Source organism: Meles meles, chromosome 18, assembly GCF_922984935.1.
Source record: "Meles meles chromosome 18, mMelMel3.1 paternal haplotype, whole genome shotgun sequence".
Lineage (NCBI taxonomy): Eukaryota > Metazoa > Chordata > Mammalia > Carnivora > Mustelidae > Meles > Meles meles.
In genome coordinates, this window is record NC_060083.1 from 16,854,691 (window position 1) to 16,871,200 (window position 16,510).

The 16,510-nt window shown below is 36.9% G+C and overlaps 1 protein-coding gene across 1 annotated transcript; it reads right to left on the minus strand.

Annotated features, from left to right (window-relative positions):
- Nucleotides 1-1,372: 1,372 nt before the first annotated feature.
- SPATA22 (spermatogenesis associated 22) lies at nt 1,373-16,112 on the minus strand. The gene is made up of 8 exons (XM_045986103.1): nt 16,070-16,112; nt 14,219-14,347; nt 12,314-12,374; nt 12,084-12,182; nt 7,845-8,178; nt 5,514-5,643; nt 4,956-5,053; nt 1,373-1,564 (listed from the first exon to the last, which is right to left on the minus strand). Exons 1-8 carry the CDS (start codon nt 16,110-16,112, stop codon nt 1,373-1,375), a joined length of 1,086 nt encoding a protein of 361 aa, XP_045842059.1.
- Between the last annotated feature and the right edge of the window lie 398 nt (nt 16,113-16,510).

Sequence of the window (16,510 nt, forward strand, 5' to 3'; positions counted from 1 at the left end):
GGCAGCAACCTCTTCGACCTCAGCCGCAGCAACATCTTCCTAGGAACAACGGCAAAGGCAAGGGAAGCAAGGGCGAAAATGAACTATTGGGATTTCATCAAGATCAAAAGCTTTTGCACAGCAAAGGAAACAGTTAACAAAACCAAAAGACAGCTGACAGAATGGGAGAAGATATTTGCAAACGACATATCAGATAAAGGGCTAGTATCCAAAATCTATAAGGAACTTAGCAAACTCAACACCCAAAGAACAAACAATCCAATCAAGAAATGGGCAGAGGACATGAACAGACATTTCTGCAAAGAAGACATCCAGATGGCCAACAGACACATGAAAAAGTGCTCCACGTCACTCGGCATCAGGGAAATACAAATCAAAACCACAATGAGATATCACCTCACACCAGTCAGAATGGCTAAAATTAACAAGTCAGGAAATGACAGATGCTGGAGAGGATGTGGAGAAAGGGGAACCCTCCTTCACTGTTGGTGGGAATGCAAGCTGGTCCAACCACTCTGGAAAACAGCATGGAGGTTCCTCAAAATGTTGAAAATAGAACTACCCTATGACCCAGCAATTGCACTACTGGGTATTTACCCTAAAGATACAAACATAGTGATCCGAAGGGGCACGTGTACCCGAATGTTTATAGCAGCAATGTCTACAACAGCCAGACTATGGAAAGAACCTAGATGTCCATCAACAGATGAATGGATCAAGAAGAAGTGGTATATATACACAATGGAATACTATGCAGCCATCAAAAGAAATGAAATCTTGCCATTTGCGACGACGTGGATGGAACTAGAGCGTATCATGCTTAGTGAAATAAGTCAATCGGAGAAAGACAACTATCATATGATCTCCCTGATATGAGGACATGGAGAAGCAACATGGGGGGGTAGGGGGATAGGAGAAGAATAAATGAAACAAGATGGGATTGGGAGGGAGACAAACCATAAATGACTCTTAATCTCACAAAACAAACTGGGGGTTGCTGGGGGGAGGTGGGATTGGGAGAGGGGGAGCGGGCTATGGACATTGGGGAGGGGAGGCGAACCATAAGAGACTATGGACTCTGAAAAACAACCTGAGGGTTTCGAAGGGTCAGGGGTGGGAGGTTGGGGGAACAGGTGGTGGGTGATGGGGAGGGCACGTTTTGCATGGAGCACTGGGTGTTGTGCAAAAAGAATGAATACTGTTACGCTGAAAAAATAAAAAGGGAAAAAAAAAAAACGCCACATTTAAAAGGATTGAAATATTTTAATTCAACAAATGAACTACAAAAAACAGCAGCTATAAGCATGGAGATGATCATTTAAACAATAGGAAAGTGCATTAAATTATAATATTTAACTTCTCTTATTACTATTTAAATTTCATTCATTGTATCAGTATAATACTTCATCTCAGCATCTACAATTTTAACAAATGCTTGGAAAGTTTTTTGTTCAGAAACAGATGCTGGTCTAACAGAAACGCATTTGAAAATATTCTTTTTCTGGTCATAGTTTCCAACACACCTATGAACTCGGCCTCTAATCAGTCTTGGAAGTTCACGATCCTGTTTTAAAAAAAATAAATATCAAAGAAGTTATTATTTATTTCATCTGAATTTCAGTTTTTTAAAACTAATCATATGACGAACTAAATATGAATCACCCCAAAAAGCTGTAATTCCCTCAACCTGATTTAGGGCCCCACTGCCTGTAAGACCAAGATAGCTAGGCATATATGGGTGTCCTGCCATAGAGGAAAGACATTAACTTGGGTAGGGCTTCTTACAAGCTGGTAAGCTATTGGTCTTTTTTTTTTTTTTAAAGATTTTATTTATTTATTTGACAGAGAGAGATCATAAGTAGGCAGAGAGGCAAACAGAGAGAGTGAGAGGGAAGCAGGCTCCCTGCAGAGCAGAGAGCCGGGCGTGGGACCCTGAGATCATGACCTGACTTGATCCAGGACCCTGAGATCATGACATGAGCCAAAGGCAGTGGCTTAAACCACTGAGCCACCCTTAGGCGCCCCTAAGCTACTGGTCTTAAAAGACTGAATAACTCCCAGTGTAATGGCACATGAATGATTCACTTTATTATACTGCTAGAGTTCCACTTCCAGTAGACAGCAGACCAGGTAGTTCCACCAACTCTCTAGCTAAGAACAACTCAAATAGGTAGATGAAATATTTTTAAATCTCCTCATAGACATTAGAGAGATACCAATGCAGTGAGGGAGGAGAGAGACTCCCACCTGGGAAAAGACAGAAGTCCAAAGTGGGGCTTGACATTTAGGAATGTTTCCCCTTGAGATTATCTGTTAAGAACAGTCAAGGCAGTTGAGAGTCTAAGAAACTGAGCAGAGGTTTTGAAAGGCTCCTAGGACTGGGAGATAAAAAACAGAATCAGAGGCTCCCAAGGAAAAGAGATTCTGGTCACCACTCTCACCCTCACCCTTGGGTTAGGGTTGGTACCCAAAAGGGCTACACCTTTCATGGGACTAGTAAAATGGAAAAAGACCAGCCAGCATCAAATCTTCTGAATCATTAATTAAAGGTGAGTATTCTAGAATTCCCTTCACCAAATGGTCATAAAAAACACTAGGTATAAAAGGTAGCATTGATAATTGCTAAAAAGGCTATATTAATTTGTTCCTCAACAGCCATCACTAAGACTAAAAAAGCAGGGCCTCGTGTGGCTTAGTCATTAAGCATCTGCCTTCAGCTCGGGTCATGATCGAGCCTGGCATCGAGCCCGGCATTGAATCCCACATCAGGCTCCCTACTTGGCGGGAAGCCTACTTCTCCCTCTCTCACTCCCCTGCCTGTATTTCCTCTCTCACTGTGTCTCTGTCAAATAAATAAATACATCTTTAAAAAAAATAAAAGACTAAAAAAGCAAACTATGGAGTATGAGAAAAAATTTGCAATACAATTAATGGACAAATAACTTGTACCCAAAATAGTCACACACAAAAAACCTTCGATAAATCAGTAAGGATAAAACAATAACTCAATAGAAAAGAGTAAGAGGTCTGAAAAGACTTTACAGAAGAAAGTGTCTAAGTGGCCAGTAAACACACAAGGTTTTCAACCTCATTAGTTACCAGGGAACTGCAGAAAAGTAAGGTAGCACTAAAAACCTACATAGCTGAAATTAAAAAGACTGACAGTACTAAGTGTTGATAAGAAGCAGAAAAACTGTTAATTTCTCTACACTGATTGTGAGAGTGTAAATAAGTATAAGCCTTTGGAAAATTCTTTGGTAAATAACTACTATATTGGAACATACGCATGAACTATGATGCAGTGATTTTACTTCTAGGTATATGCTCAACAGAAATGTGTGTATATGCACAAGAGATATATACAAGACTATTCATAGAATATTATTCATAACAGCAAAAAAATCTGGAAACTTGGATATCACCAACAGTAGAATAGAAAGCTAAATTGTTTTACAACAGAATATTGTACATGGAAATATAAATAAATAGACTACAGCTACACGAAATAACAGATGAATCTTGCAAACATTGTACTGAGGGAAAGACTTTAAAGACATACCATATAATACATTTATATAAGGTTCAAAACTAAACAGATTTATTTTGTGATATTAAAAAGCAGCATAGTAGTTGCTTTTAGGTAGGAGAGAGGAGGTCAAGAATGGGAGGAGACACAGGATGCATGGAGTGACAGCAATGTTCTTTTTCTTAGCCTTGGTAATAATGTCCACTTTGTGATACGTTATAGGTACATCACAGAACTGTACAATTATGATTTGTATACTTTTAGGTATATGTTATACGTCAATAAAAGATTTTTTTAAAGATTCTATTCATTCATTCATGAGAAACAGAGAGAGAAGAGGCAAAGGGAGAAGCAGGCTCCCCACTTGAGCAGGAAGCCTGATACGGAACTCAATCCCAGGACCCCGGGACCATGACCTGGGCCGAAGGCAGACGCCCAACCAACTGAGCCACCCAGGTGCCCTCAATAAAAGATTTTAAAACTTAACAGGCTAGAGAAAAATAAGCATTAAAGATAATATAGAAATTAGTAATATAATTATTTTTTAATCTACTATGTGTCAGAAGATGTACATTCATATATGTTATTATCTAATCTCCAAAACAACCTTTCAGTAGGAATTAGTCTTCCCATTTTACAGATTAAAAAAACTCAGGGAATTTAAGCAGCTTACTCAAGGTCATAAAGCTAGTAAATAGTGGGGTAAAAACTGGAATCTAAGTCTGAATTAATACCAAACTCTTCTACAAAGTATGTAAGTTTTACAAAGCCTCCAGCCTCCGTTGTCACCTGCAGCCTTATTCGTCAGCAAGAATCTTTCCTAAATCCCAACCCACTCCCTGCCTTTCTCCAACTTCAGAACCACTGTCCTTCCACACTCTGTTGATTATAAACTATGTGCAGTTTCCTCTACAATCCATGCTCTCAGCTTCATGCCCTTGCATATGCTGCCCTCTCACCGAAGAATTCATTCCTCCTACCTCTCCCCTCCCCCAACACACTTTGGCTTCATTTATTACTCTTTAAACATGTAAGATAACTTACTACATTCTTGAAAAGTCTTTCTCTGACCTGCTCCATCCTGTCTACTTTTATAGCACACTGTACATACCTCTACCTACCACTTATCACACCACAATGTAACATTTATGTACCTCTTTCTATCTGAGACTACAATAAACTCTGAGAGAAAGAGCTGTTTAGCACTTGTATTCTACTTTGTATCCCTTGCATCTAGTACAGCACCTGGCACACAGTGGTTATCTCTATTAGCTGAACAAATAAACTTTAAAGTCAGAATTAAAACCAAACAAAATGTTGAAAGTAATACTAAATTGTTAACAGAATTTCTGCTATGATGGAATTATAGCCAGCCTTTGTATGTTTGGTTGGCACAAGCTTTGCAAAGAATATGTAAACAAATACTCACTATTTCATAAAATACACAAGGCAGAGTGTTTTTCCCATCTCTCATAAGAAAGGTCTTTGAATAATACGGACCAGGTGTAACAGCTGAATCGAGAACAGCTAAGCAACATTAAAATAGGGGAGAAAATCAGTGCTGGTAAAACGCAAATAAAATTTAACAGTGGGAACTAATATTTAAATAATTACTCCTACACAAAGCTCTTCTAGTTTTATCTATACAATAATAAAGACTACATCTGAAGCGGGAACAATATCTCTGAAACTGTTATATACTAAGGAAAACAAAATTTCTGGCCCTATTCAACTCAGGAGTTAAGACAGAGCGCCTGTAACAATCTTTCCCATTTTAACATTATGAATCAGAAGAATACTACCAAAAATAACTAAATATGTCTTAAGTCACACAAATCAATAACAAATCTAAGAAAGGAAGAAAATCCTAATAAACCATAATCTCCTTTTGCAAATTTTATTTTTAAGATCCCCTAGGTATTCCCATAGACATTCAAAACTATTGTCTAAATAGTATTACTGAGGTTTTCCAAAGTACTATACCTACCCAATATTTCAAAAAGAAGTACAGTCTTCTGTGCATGTTCACGCCAGTACTTCATGCTTTCAATAACTGCAGATATAATTCTTAAAGAATTATCTTTTTCCTTAAGCTTTAACTGATACAATGAGCTTTCCTTTTGAAAAATAAAAACATAGCATTAGAAAAAACTTTCTTTTTTTTTTTACACTTGATCTTAGCCAAAAGGCTGAGAAGCGATTCATTTTTTTTTTTCTTGTCATACTCTTTCACTTTCCATGTAAAGATTCTAGGTCCTTATGTATAGAATATATAAGAAAATATTGAAAATTGTAGAAGTTATTCCCTTAAATTAAAGACATCATTAGCAGTTTATAGGAGGAGAAACTAGGATATACTTGAAGACAATAAACCAAGAAGAAAATTATTTGTATGGACATTCACGCACTCATTTACTTATTCACTGAATATTTTTAGAGCATTGTGTGCCAATCCTCTGATAAACACAGGTGCATAAAACACAGTTCCTTTCCCTAATGTGTTCACACTCTAACAGGGGAGTCAAACACACTCACTCGTTCATTCCAAAAGTACTTACTGGCATTTACTATGTGCCACACACAGCTAATGAGGAACCAGCACTGAACAAAACAGACAAGATACCTCACCGATATTGCCCTCTAAGGGAGTATTCAGAAAATAAACAAATAAATACATAATAGAATGTCAGGAATTAATATATCCTATGAATTAAAGAAAAAACAGAGTAAAAGGATAAAGAGAAATAGAAATTACTATTTTAAATAGGTTGTTAAGTGAGGGTTGAAGGAACAGCAAAATATAGAGGCCCTAAGATGAGAATGTGTTTGGCATTTTTAAAGATCAACTAAGAATACAGTACGTCAAGTACTAATTTCAGGGGGGAAGAGGGTACTTTCCCTTGTGAGGGTGGCAGCACATCGAAGAACACTTGGTGGGACTTTTTTTTCTAACTACAGTTACCTTCCTTCCTCCTCCCCTTCCTAACCAAGATACGAATACCTCCCATTGAGAGTTACTGCCATAATGAACACTTGTTACTAAGGTAACTATCATTCTTTTGTACAAGGAAACATAAGGTTGAAAGCCACTGTGATATATGCTACATTAGTCAGATTTCTAGCAAAAAAAAAATTACCCCAAATGGCTTGAGAAGACTTCTTAACAGGTGTATGGGCAAAACAAACAGGGTACTTATGCCCTCCAGACTAACAACAACAAGAGACTTCTATTATTCCTAGGCTGAAAGGACAAGGGAAAGAAATAAAGTTACCACACCTATGAAAGCTGGACTCATGGAGGAGCTGTATCATTTGGGGACAGCTACTGCCCACAATACAACATTTAAACAGGGAGAAAATAGGAAAATCCAACCTCTCCCCCTCCCCTCTGATTTCCTGCCAGTGACTCCCATTGGCTGACCCCTAATAAGAGCTAGCCTGGGGACCTCAGGAGGCTGCACTACGTAGGACAACTCAGCCTTCCAGAGCACAGACAGTGGAGAGTAAAGAATCTCTTGGGCCAGGGTACAAGGGAAGGAAGGTAGCGAACAATCAGCACACAAAATATATAAAAGATATTTACAAAGAACAATTAGAGCAAAGAGTGGTGAGAGGAGGAAGTAAGGGTGATGTATAGATAGAGAGAAAAAAATAAACCAAAGCAGAGTCATATTAGAGTACATATCATGTTCAGAGAATTGTGAAAGATCTGAAATGGCTAGTATATAAGAGACTTTGTAGATTATGGAATATGAAGCTGGAAGAGTAAAATAAACTCTGGCTTGAAGTCCAAATCTAACCTGTTGTCTGTTTTTGTAAACTTTTATTGGAACGCAGCCAAGTCTATTATTTATGCATTGTCTATGGTTGCTTTCAAACTACAATGGTAGAGCTGAGTGGTATACTTAAAAGAGACAATATGACTCATAAAGTAAAAAAAAAATTTACTATCTGGCCCTTTAAAAAAAGAGTTTGCTGACCCCTGTTACAAAAAATTAGACTGACACATAAAGAACTGGGAGAAATTTCTGTAAGTAATGGATAAACTCTCATCATCTCAATAATCAGTCAACAGTGAGATTCAGAACCCAGTGAGATTCAGAACCCAGTAGGACACTCTAAGGCAACCATAAAAAGGAGCAGTTATTCATAATCACAAAGAAAATATTTTGAAACATTCGTCTACACCAGGGACCAGGCATTTGTGTTAATCATGTAATGCATGCCATGAGATTGATTTTTAAATGCTCTTATCCCTGTAATTTAAGTATTTATCTCATATTTTTAAATGTAAATGATCCATATTTATAAAGTTTACCTTAAGACTACTTTTTTCTGGAATATCATCCAACATTTTCTTCTTAAATAGACTTTGTTGAAAACTAGGCTCAAATGCCTGTAAAGCACTGCTTTTGTCTAGACCTCTCATTGTAGAGCCAGGTATTTCTGACGAATGTGTTTGTCTGAGTACTTTGGCTTCTCTTTGGTGAGAGAAGTTAGGAGGTTCTGATATTCTTAATTGTTTCCCTTGCTGAGCTCCCCAACAGGAATTTATTCCATCATTTCCCACCAGGTTTGTTCTTTTGCATTGAGGCCTAACATCATTTCTGTCCGATGTTTTCCAGCTGGTATTTTTGCTGCCATCCCTGTAGCTGTAATAGATTTTTTAAAAATTAATATTAGCTTTTTGTTTCTACATACTTCTTCTTTTAAAAAATTCATAGGAGGCGAACCATAAGAGACTATGGACTCTGAAAAACAACCTGAGGGTTTTGAAGGGTCAGGGGTGGGAGGTTGGGGGAACAGGTGGTGGGTAATGGGGAGGGCACGTTTTGCAAGGAGCACTGGGTGTTGTGCAAAAAGAATGAATACTGTTACGCTGAAAAAATAAATAAAATGAAAAAAAAAATTCATAGTGAAAAATTATGATTTATAACATACTTTGTAACTACTGAGTAGTTGGACTTCCAAATACATTATCACAACTCAACAAAAGATCATACCTCTCTTTTTAGGTGATGAAACCGAGGAAGTAACTTGCCTGAAGTTATACAGCAAGTTATTGTCAATCTGGAACCCAGAGAATCCTGGTCTCCTAACTCAGAGTCTAGTGTTACAAAGTATATATTTTTTTAACTGTAGGCTTTCATATGATAGTGGTTGTCTCTGAGTGGTAAGATTCTGAGGATATTTGCCTTCTTCTTTATGCATTTATTTTTTAAATTTTCTACGATAAAATTTCAACAAGTTAAGTTATGGCTTATAGGTGATTTTAAATCACAAGGAGAATAAATAAAAGCAGTGTAGATAACTTTGATTAGAAATTTTATGCTTTTACTACATAGCTTAAAAGTCCAATTAATGAATCTGTTGCAAAATTTTAGTAACTACATTAATCTAAGTGAATTATATTAGCTGATGAGAACATGATGTTAATGAAGCCAAAATCCAAAGTATAATTTCTAAGCAGACCAGTTAAGAGTTCAACAGGGAGAAACTAATCCAGGTCACAAATTCTTATTTCTGGGTAATTTTCTTGGAAATATCACTTGTATTACAAGGGGGCAAATAATACAACTCATCCCTTGTTAGAGAAAATAATACAGGTTCCCTAGTGACCACGCACAAGTCCAGACTGTATGGGGCCTGAAGCTTGTTAATGTGGGCAGCCTTCTTAAGTAAATTAGGTGCAAAATTAGGTATGAAAATAAGGGCAGAAGAAATCATGAATAATTTCAAACCTTTAAAAGTTGATAAATCTCACAAACTTCAAAATATCCGGGAACCGTAAGAGACTATGGACTCTGAAAAACAACCTGAGGGTTTTGAGGGGTCAGGGGTGGGAGGTTGGGGGAACAGGTGGTGGGTAATGGGGAGGGCACGTTTTGCATGGAGCACTGGGTGTTGTGAAAAAAGAATGAATACTGTTACGCTGAAAAAATAAATAAAATGGAAAAAAAAAATATCCGGGAAAAAAATCACTTGTATTTTTATTAATTGTCTGATACACCTCTTTAAAATTTTTTCCTACATTCACCACCTCTTCATATGACAGCAATTTTATTTTCAGTAGAGAGAACAGAAACCAAACTTCGCCTTTCTCCTCTCATGGCTATAAAAATTATGTTTATTATTCAATTTAGAAAAGTTTCTTTGTTTCACAACTCCTTATTTTTTTTTAAGATTTTATTTATTTATTTGACAGATAAGTAGGCAGAGAGGCAGGCAGAGAGAGAGGAGGAAGCAGGCTCCCTGCTGAGCAGAGAGCCTGATAAGGAGCTTGATCCCAGGATCCGAGCTAAGGGCAGAGGCTTTAACCCACTGAGCCACCCAAGCACCCCTCACAGCTCCTTACTGATAATGCATTTTAACTTCTTCCCACATTATTGTCTAGGAGGCGCTCCTGGCCTGGGGACAAGCCCTGGAAGAACCACAGTCCTTTGACCTTCCTGAGTGAGCCCACCAAGGATGCTGCTTCAGCAGCCAATCTAGCTCAGCCACATACTCAAATCCCAACCAGACCATGAAAGGTACTAAAGCTGTAGTGGCTTCTGAGAAGGGAAGGGGAGTGTCTGCTTTGGATCCTTCTCTTTGGATCTAGGTGTCCAATGAGATCCCAAGAACAAGCTCTTAACAGGGGCTACATCGATGTGAAGATAAAGCAGAGATTCTAAACCTAAGCAGAGAACCAGTTAAAAGAGCTTCAGCAGATTACCAGCCACCTACCTGGGTTTTCAAATGGTTTTGCTCCTGGATTTTCTGTTGTTATAGTCCAACTGTCTGATAGATTATCTATGATTTCAAATTGGAATATCTAGTACTGACTGCCTGTTACCTAATTCTCAAATGCCAGTCCGAAGGCATTTTGTTACAGCATCTGCAGGTGAAACTGTGCCTCTGAGGATGATCTCAAACCACTGAATGGCCTAGGTAGTAAGCCCTGGTTCTAAAGAAAGTAAGTAACTGGCTCTGAGGAAACCAGCATGATCAAAACTATTTTAAAATATATATATTGTTTTGATGTACTTATTAAGTATTTTACTAATGTTTCTCCCCTTTAAAAAATATGGTATCTCAAACATAGTGATCCGAAGGGGCACGTGTACCCGAATGTTTATAGCAGCAATGTCTACAATAGCCAGACTATGGAAAGAACCTAGATGTCCATCAACAGATGAATGGATAAAGAAGATGTGGTATATATACACAATGGAATACTATGCAGCCATCAAAAGAAATGAAATCATGCCATTTGCGACGACGTGGATGGAACTAGAGCGTATCATGCTTAGTGAAATAAGTCAATCGGAGAAAGACAACTATCATATGATCTCCCTGATATGAGGACATGGAGAAGCAACATGGGGGGGTAGGGGGATAGGAGAAGAGTAAATGAAACAAGATGGGATTGGACTCTTAATCTCACAAAACAAACTGGGGGTTGCTGGGGGGAGGTGGGATTGGGAGAGGGGGAGCGGGCTATGGACATTGGGGAGGGGAGGCGAACCATAAGAGACTATGGACTCTGAAAAACAACCTGAGGGTTTTGAAGGGTCAGGGGTGGGAGGTTGGGGCAACCTGAGGGTTTTGAAGGGTCAGGGGTGGGAGGTTGGGGGAACAGGTGGTGGGTAATGGGGAGGGCACATTTTGCATGGAGCACTGGGTGTTGTGCAAAAAGAATGAATACTGTTACACTGAAAAAATAAATAAAATGAAAAAAATGAAAAAAAAATATGGTATCTCTAATAAAAGTGAAGGTAATGTTAACTTTACAAGATTGCTGTAAGGATTATTAAAATAATGTATCACAGCACTAAACAAGACTGATACAAGATATATGTTTGATGTTGTTTCTCTAATATTTTGTTCCCAAAATTATTTCCTTCGGTAGTTACTAGTTACTCAAGAATACTAAAATCCAACCTAACAAATAATCCATGTCCTTTCCCTAACTATTTATTTCTTCATCATATTTAGGGATTAATCTTAGACTCTTATAGCAATAATCCAGGAGCATTCTCACCATCTTCCTTGATGGTCATCTTCATTTCCTGAGAACCTACCACTGTTTATGTACACGCATTTTGGTCATCATCTTTCTTTCTTACTCTGTTCTGTTTATGGAGCTGACTGTCTTACTAAGGTGAGATTTACCATTCTATTTGGTTGGCAGTTCCTAAATATATCCAACACTAAAATACAGTTATTCCTGACTCTTTACCTACTGCCAATTAGATGATTAATGATCTGTAGCATGATGACAAATATAGGCAGAAATTTCGATATAACGTGAAGAACGCTTTGGAAACATACTCACTGACAAATTTGCCCATTTTTTTAAAAATTTGCCTATTTTTAAAGTCTTATATAGCATTTTTAAACTTCTTTTACAAACTGTAGCTAATACTGCTATGGGGTTAGTTACTATTTAGCATAAACATTTCTAAATGTAATTTTGCCTGAGAAAGGAAGAAGAGATGAAGGAAGAGGGAATGGAGGAGAGAAAAAGAGGGGGAAGAGAAGGGATAGAAAAAAGAAAAATCTTAAGTAAACTCACCTCCAGTGACTCTTGCTTCTTTCAGTATTTAATTGAATAGACTTAGACATGGAATCTTGACTTCTCAGAGGATTCAGAGAAACTGAATGTGGTATTTGCCTTTCAAAGAAATAGGTCTAATTAAATATTAATAGTTTGTTTCCAAACTGACAAATGTAAAATATACAATGAAGAATAACATCAGTCAGTAACAGACACATATAGTCAGTGGTATATATTTTTCCACCTACCCTGTGTTCACTGTTTTCATTAAAGGAGGAAACTCTGGATTCACAGCTTCCCAAGCCCAATCTCAAAAGATACAAATAGCATAGACAAAAGTAAGATATGTATCATTTTTTAAAGATAATCACTTCATATTTATTTAATAGGTGGAAAACTAAAAGCCTGGAGAAGAAAAGGACTTGGAAGTTATGGGTATGTTGTTCAAACAGCACTTTATTGTGGAATTTGTCACAGCCTGCCTTATTAATTTTCATAGATGTCTCCCGTTCTCATTGTATTTTAAACAAGGTAGTAGTTTAATCTGTATCTTTTCCATGATCAGTTCTGGCGTAGTACCTTGTACTTTGTAGCATGAATATAGTATAATCAATGTTTCTTCAATTTTTTTGAACCCAACCCACAGCAGAAAGTACATCATAGCCCAGAATATATGCGTGCACACACACACACACGCATGGTGTACATGAGAGAGAGAGAGAGAGACAAAGGAGAGAGAGCATAATAAAACTGCAATATCAATTTGATCCTTACCATGTGTGATGCACCCTGACATTTTCTATTCTACTCTATTCTCTTCTATTTCCTTCTTTAAAGATTGTATCCCAACCAAACTAATGGATCAAGACGAAAATTTGAGTAACACTGATCTAGCCCTATCTCTTACCCAATACAAGAATCATATTACATCTCTGACAGATTTTAATCCTGCTCAGAGCTTGGACAGTCCAGGATTTCAGGAGGATGAACATTTCCCTATGGAGGACAACATTTATGCTATTTATAAAAATACTTTAAGTGTCAGAGAATTTTTTTAGATGGCAGAGGATGATCAGATAAATGCCAATTTATGCACATCCATATGGATTTTTTCTTTCATCAATAAAAATGAAAATAATATAAAATTCCTACTGTGAATTCCTCAAATGTGGAAGAAAAGAAAATAATTATAGATTTACAAGCAGACTAAGGCCTGGAGGGGTGAGGGAGACAGAGGAAGGGAGAGAAATTTTAAAATTCTAGTTGCAAAAGATCTTATTAAAGATTTTTAAAGTATCCTCAAAAATATATAAATGTATACAATCAGCATATACCAAGTATATTTCAGAACGCCTGCCTGTCCGTGCCTTTTTCTGAAGAGAAATAAAAGTCAGCAAACATTAAGACCTCTCAGCACCCACAACCACAGCTGACTGTTGCAGAGATGAGAGACCTAATCATAAAGCTAAACCAGAATTTTAGTGACCTTACTTAAAAAGATGTGCTGAACCAAAGGCTGTCTTTAGAACTTAATCAAAAGATACAGAAGGCAGTCAACAGTGGACTCTGAGAACTAGAAGTAAAAGGCTATGTTAACTTCCAGCAAGGACAATTTATTTCACGGGCTAGTTGAAGTTATAAGGAAGCCAACTGGATAGAGAAATAAAGTAACAAATGAAGAAAAGCAAAAATGCTCAGAAAAGAAAAAAGCCAAGCAGTAGAAATTTTAGGCTTCTACCCTTCCTAAGGTCTAAATTTTCTCCCATTTTTCCCGTGTTCATGTGTACACATATCCCACTTCCTGAGGCAACTTGAGTTTCTCCACTCTTTATCACCACATGCCCAAGTCACAGTATCCATATATCTTGAAAAAGAAAAAAAAAAAACAAATCTTTACAATGTGGGTTACAACTTCATTAGAACAAAGGCTTCAGATCTAAGATACTCCATTTAAATGCTAAGCCACCCTTGTAGACAAGGAAACTCAAACTACTGTACTGGAATGTTCAGAAAGAGCCAAGTAATCCCTATATTTGGATAGGGGAAAGAAGAAAAAAAAATAAACTTTCTATTCCCATTGTAATAAAATTAAAATGTTAATTTTCTATAATCTTAATTCCCATTTTTTGAAAATTTTCACCGTATTTCCTTACCTGGTGGTAAAGGAGGGAAATCATAACTGTCAGAAGTAGTACTGCTACTTGCATCATTTGTAAGTGGATTGGATGTTAATGGCTGTCTATTCCTCTTCTTCTGATTGAACAATGGTACAGGCAAACAGCCTAAGTTGAATGTACCAATAAATTAGTACATAATAGGCAAATAGATCTAGTTATAGAATAATGGTGTATAATAACAACTTTGATTTGTCTACTTCTTTATGTTAATTTTGAATTTATTGCAGATATATTTCTGTATCTTTGGATTGACTTTTACATTCTTTTTAAGGTCCCAAATAACCTCATTTTTCTCTATTAAAAACTCCTTTCCTGTTCTACATTAACACTGATTTAATTTCACTTGTTTGGAAGTAATTCCCATCTCCTTCCTCACCCCCAACCCTTTCCAAATCCACTTTTTGTTTTCCTTATTTCCTTTCTGTGCTTGTTATTACCATGTCAACTGGAGGGGGCCCTTCAAATACAGTAGAGGTGAGGGAGAACCAAACTCTGACCCATGCTTTCCAAAACCCTAACCACTCTTTGGACTGTGACAGCACACCCTAGAGGGTCACAGTTCTCCAACTTTAGTCTGGCTAAAATTTACATGGAATTTTCCTTAACATGCCAGTTCCTAGACCCCACTCTCATGGATTTTATTTCAACAGATTTAGTTTGGAATCCAAAACTTTGCAATTTTAACATGCACTCCAGGTGTCTGTAATGCGTATTTTCTGTGGATCATTTTCTGAATGCTTAAAGTGATAATATTCAATCCACATGAGGATAAATAAACAATACTACGTAAAAGCCCTCCAGATGGGAGACCTGGGATCTCAAGTCAAGCCAAAAGTCAGAATTTATAAACACTAAAACTAGAAGGGATCTCAGACAAAAAGGGTCTGAAAAGCTTGCACAGTGCCTAGATAGGACCCAAGCTTCCTAAATCTCAGTTCAGATTATCTTGCCACTAGATCATACCCTAGCTGATCTATCAACACATGTACTATGGGGAAAATATAGACTCTGTAATAACTGTATGATAAAAGGCTGGGAAAATTATGTGAGCTCTGAAATCAGACTGCCTGAGTTTGAATCACAACTTCAAAGTATAAATTTGGGCAATTTCCTTAACTCATTCTGTTATTAGGACATACACAGAGGAGGGAAATATACTAATTAAGAGCATGAACACTAGAGCCAGATTCCTAGGTCCAAATGCTGGCTCTGCCACTTCATAAATTACTTATTTAACCTCTCTGTGCCTAAGTTTCTCATCTGGAAAACAGGAATGATAATTATAATGCCTATCCCAGAGGGCTGGTGTAAGGATTAAATAAATTAATACATTTAATTAAATGGCTAGAATACAGTACAGCTATCATAAATAGCTATTACTGTCTTCACTGCGCATTATCACTAGATTCCTGGTTCTCTTCATCCTTATCCTCTCTCCTCTTACTAACTAATACACTGGGAAAGCAGGAATGGTAGGGGAAGTTGTTAGGGAGATAGAAGTATTTTAAATAAGAAAGTCACAAATACAAATAGAAATAAATCTATTTCTATGTTTTCAGCTTAAAAGTGAACAACTCAAGCACATAAAGTTTGTAGAAAGAATGCTAGGGTAAATCCAGGAATGTTTCATTTTACTCCTACCTCTGCCACTAAATGTTTTGACTAAGTTATTTTATTTCCTTGGACCTAAAAAGTAAAGAGGCTAGACTATATGTTCAATCTTTTAAAAATGTTCCATCTATAAACTTCACAAGGTTTACATGGTATATAAAAATATACAAAATTTAAAATAAAAATTTAATAAAATTGAATATAATTGTTCAATACCTGTTGTACTTCGAGTTGAATTTTCACTTAGGTTTCTCTTCATTTTTTTCAATATCAAAGTCTGTAACGTTTCTTTATCATTCCAAATTTACAAATGAAGTTGTTTGACTAAATCTTCAAAGAAAGAAATTTGCAACTCAAATTGTATCAACAAAATAAGCTAATGCTCAGCCTAGTAATTACTGAAATTATGACTTAACACTATGGTTTCAAACCTGATAACGGAATCACTTTACAGCATCTTTTCTTCCTGCATAAGAATTTGTAACAATCTACTTTTCCAACTCTGTTCCAGATTGGTTAGGACTAAAGTGGCGATACCTCTCTTCCTAAACATGCAGGGATTTTCACACACTCTACATCATGTATTCTAGGGCCAAGGACCCACAATAGCAACAGTTCTGAAACAAATTTATAAAGAGGGAAATGGACAACACTGGC

Bases quoted from the DNA above. Each gene is read 5' to 3' on its own strand.
- SPATA22 (XM_045986103.1), bottom strand. From the start codon at position 16,112: ATGAAGAGAAACCTAAGTGAAAATTCAACTCGAAGTACAACAG. The intron at 12,183-12,313 runs GTAGGTGGAAAA...TTTCTTTGAAAG, and splicing joins ATGAAAACAGTGAACACAGG to GCAAATACCACATTCAGTTT. The intron at 8,179-12,083 runs GTGAGTTTACTT...AATCTATTACAG, and splicing joins AGAAGCAAGAGTCACTGGAG to CTACAGGGATGGCAGCAAAA.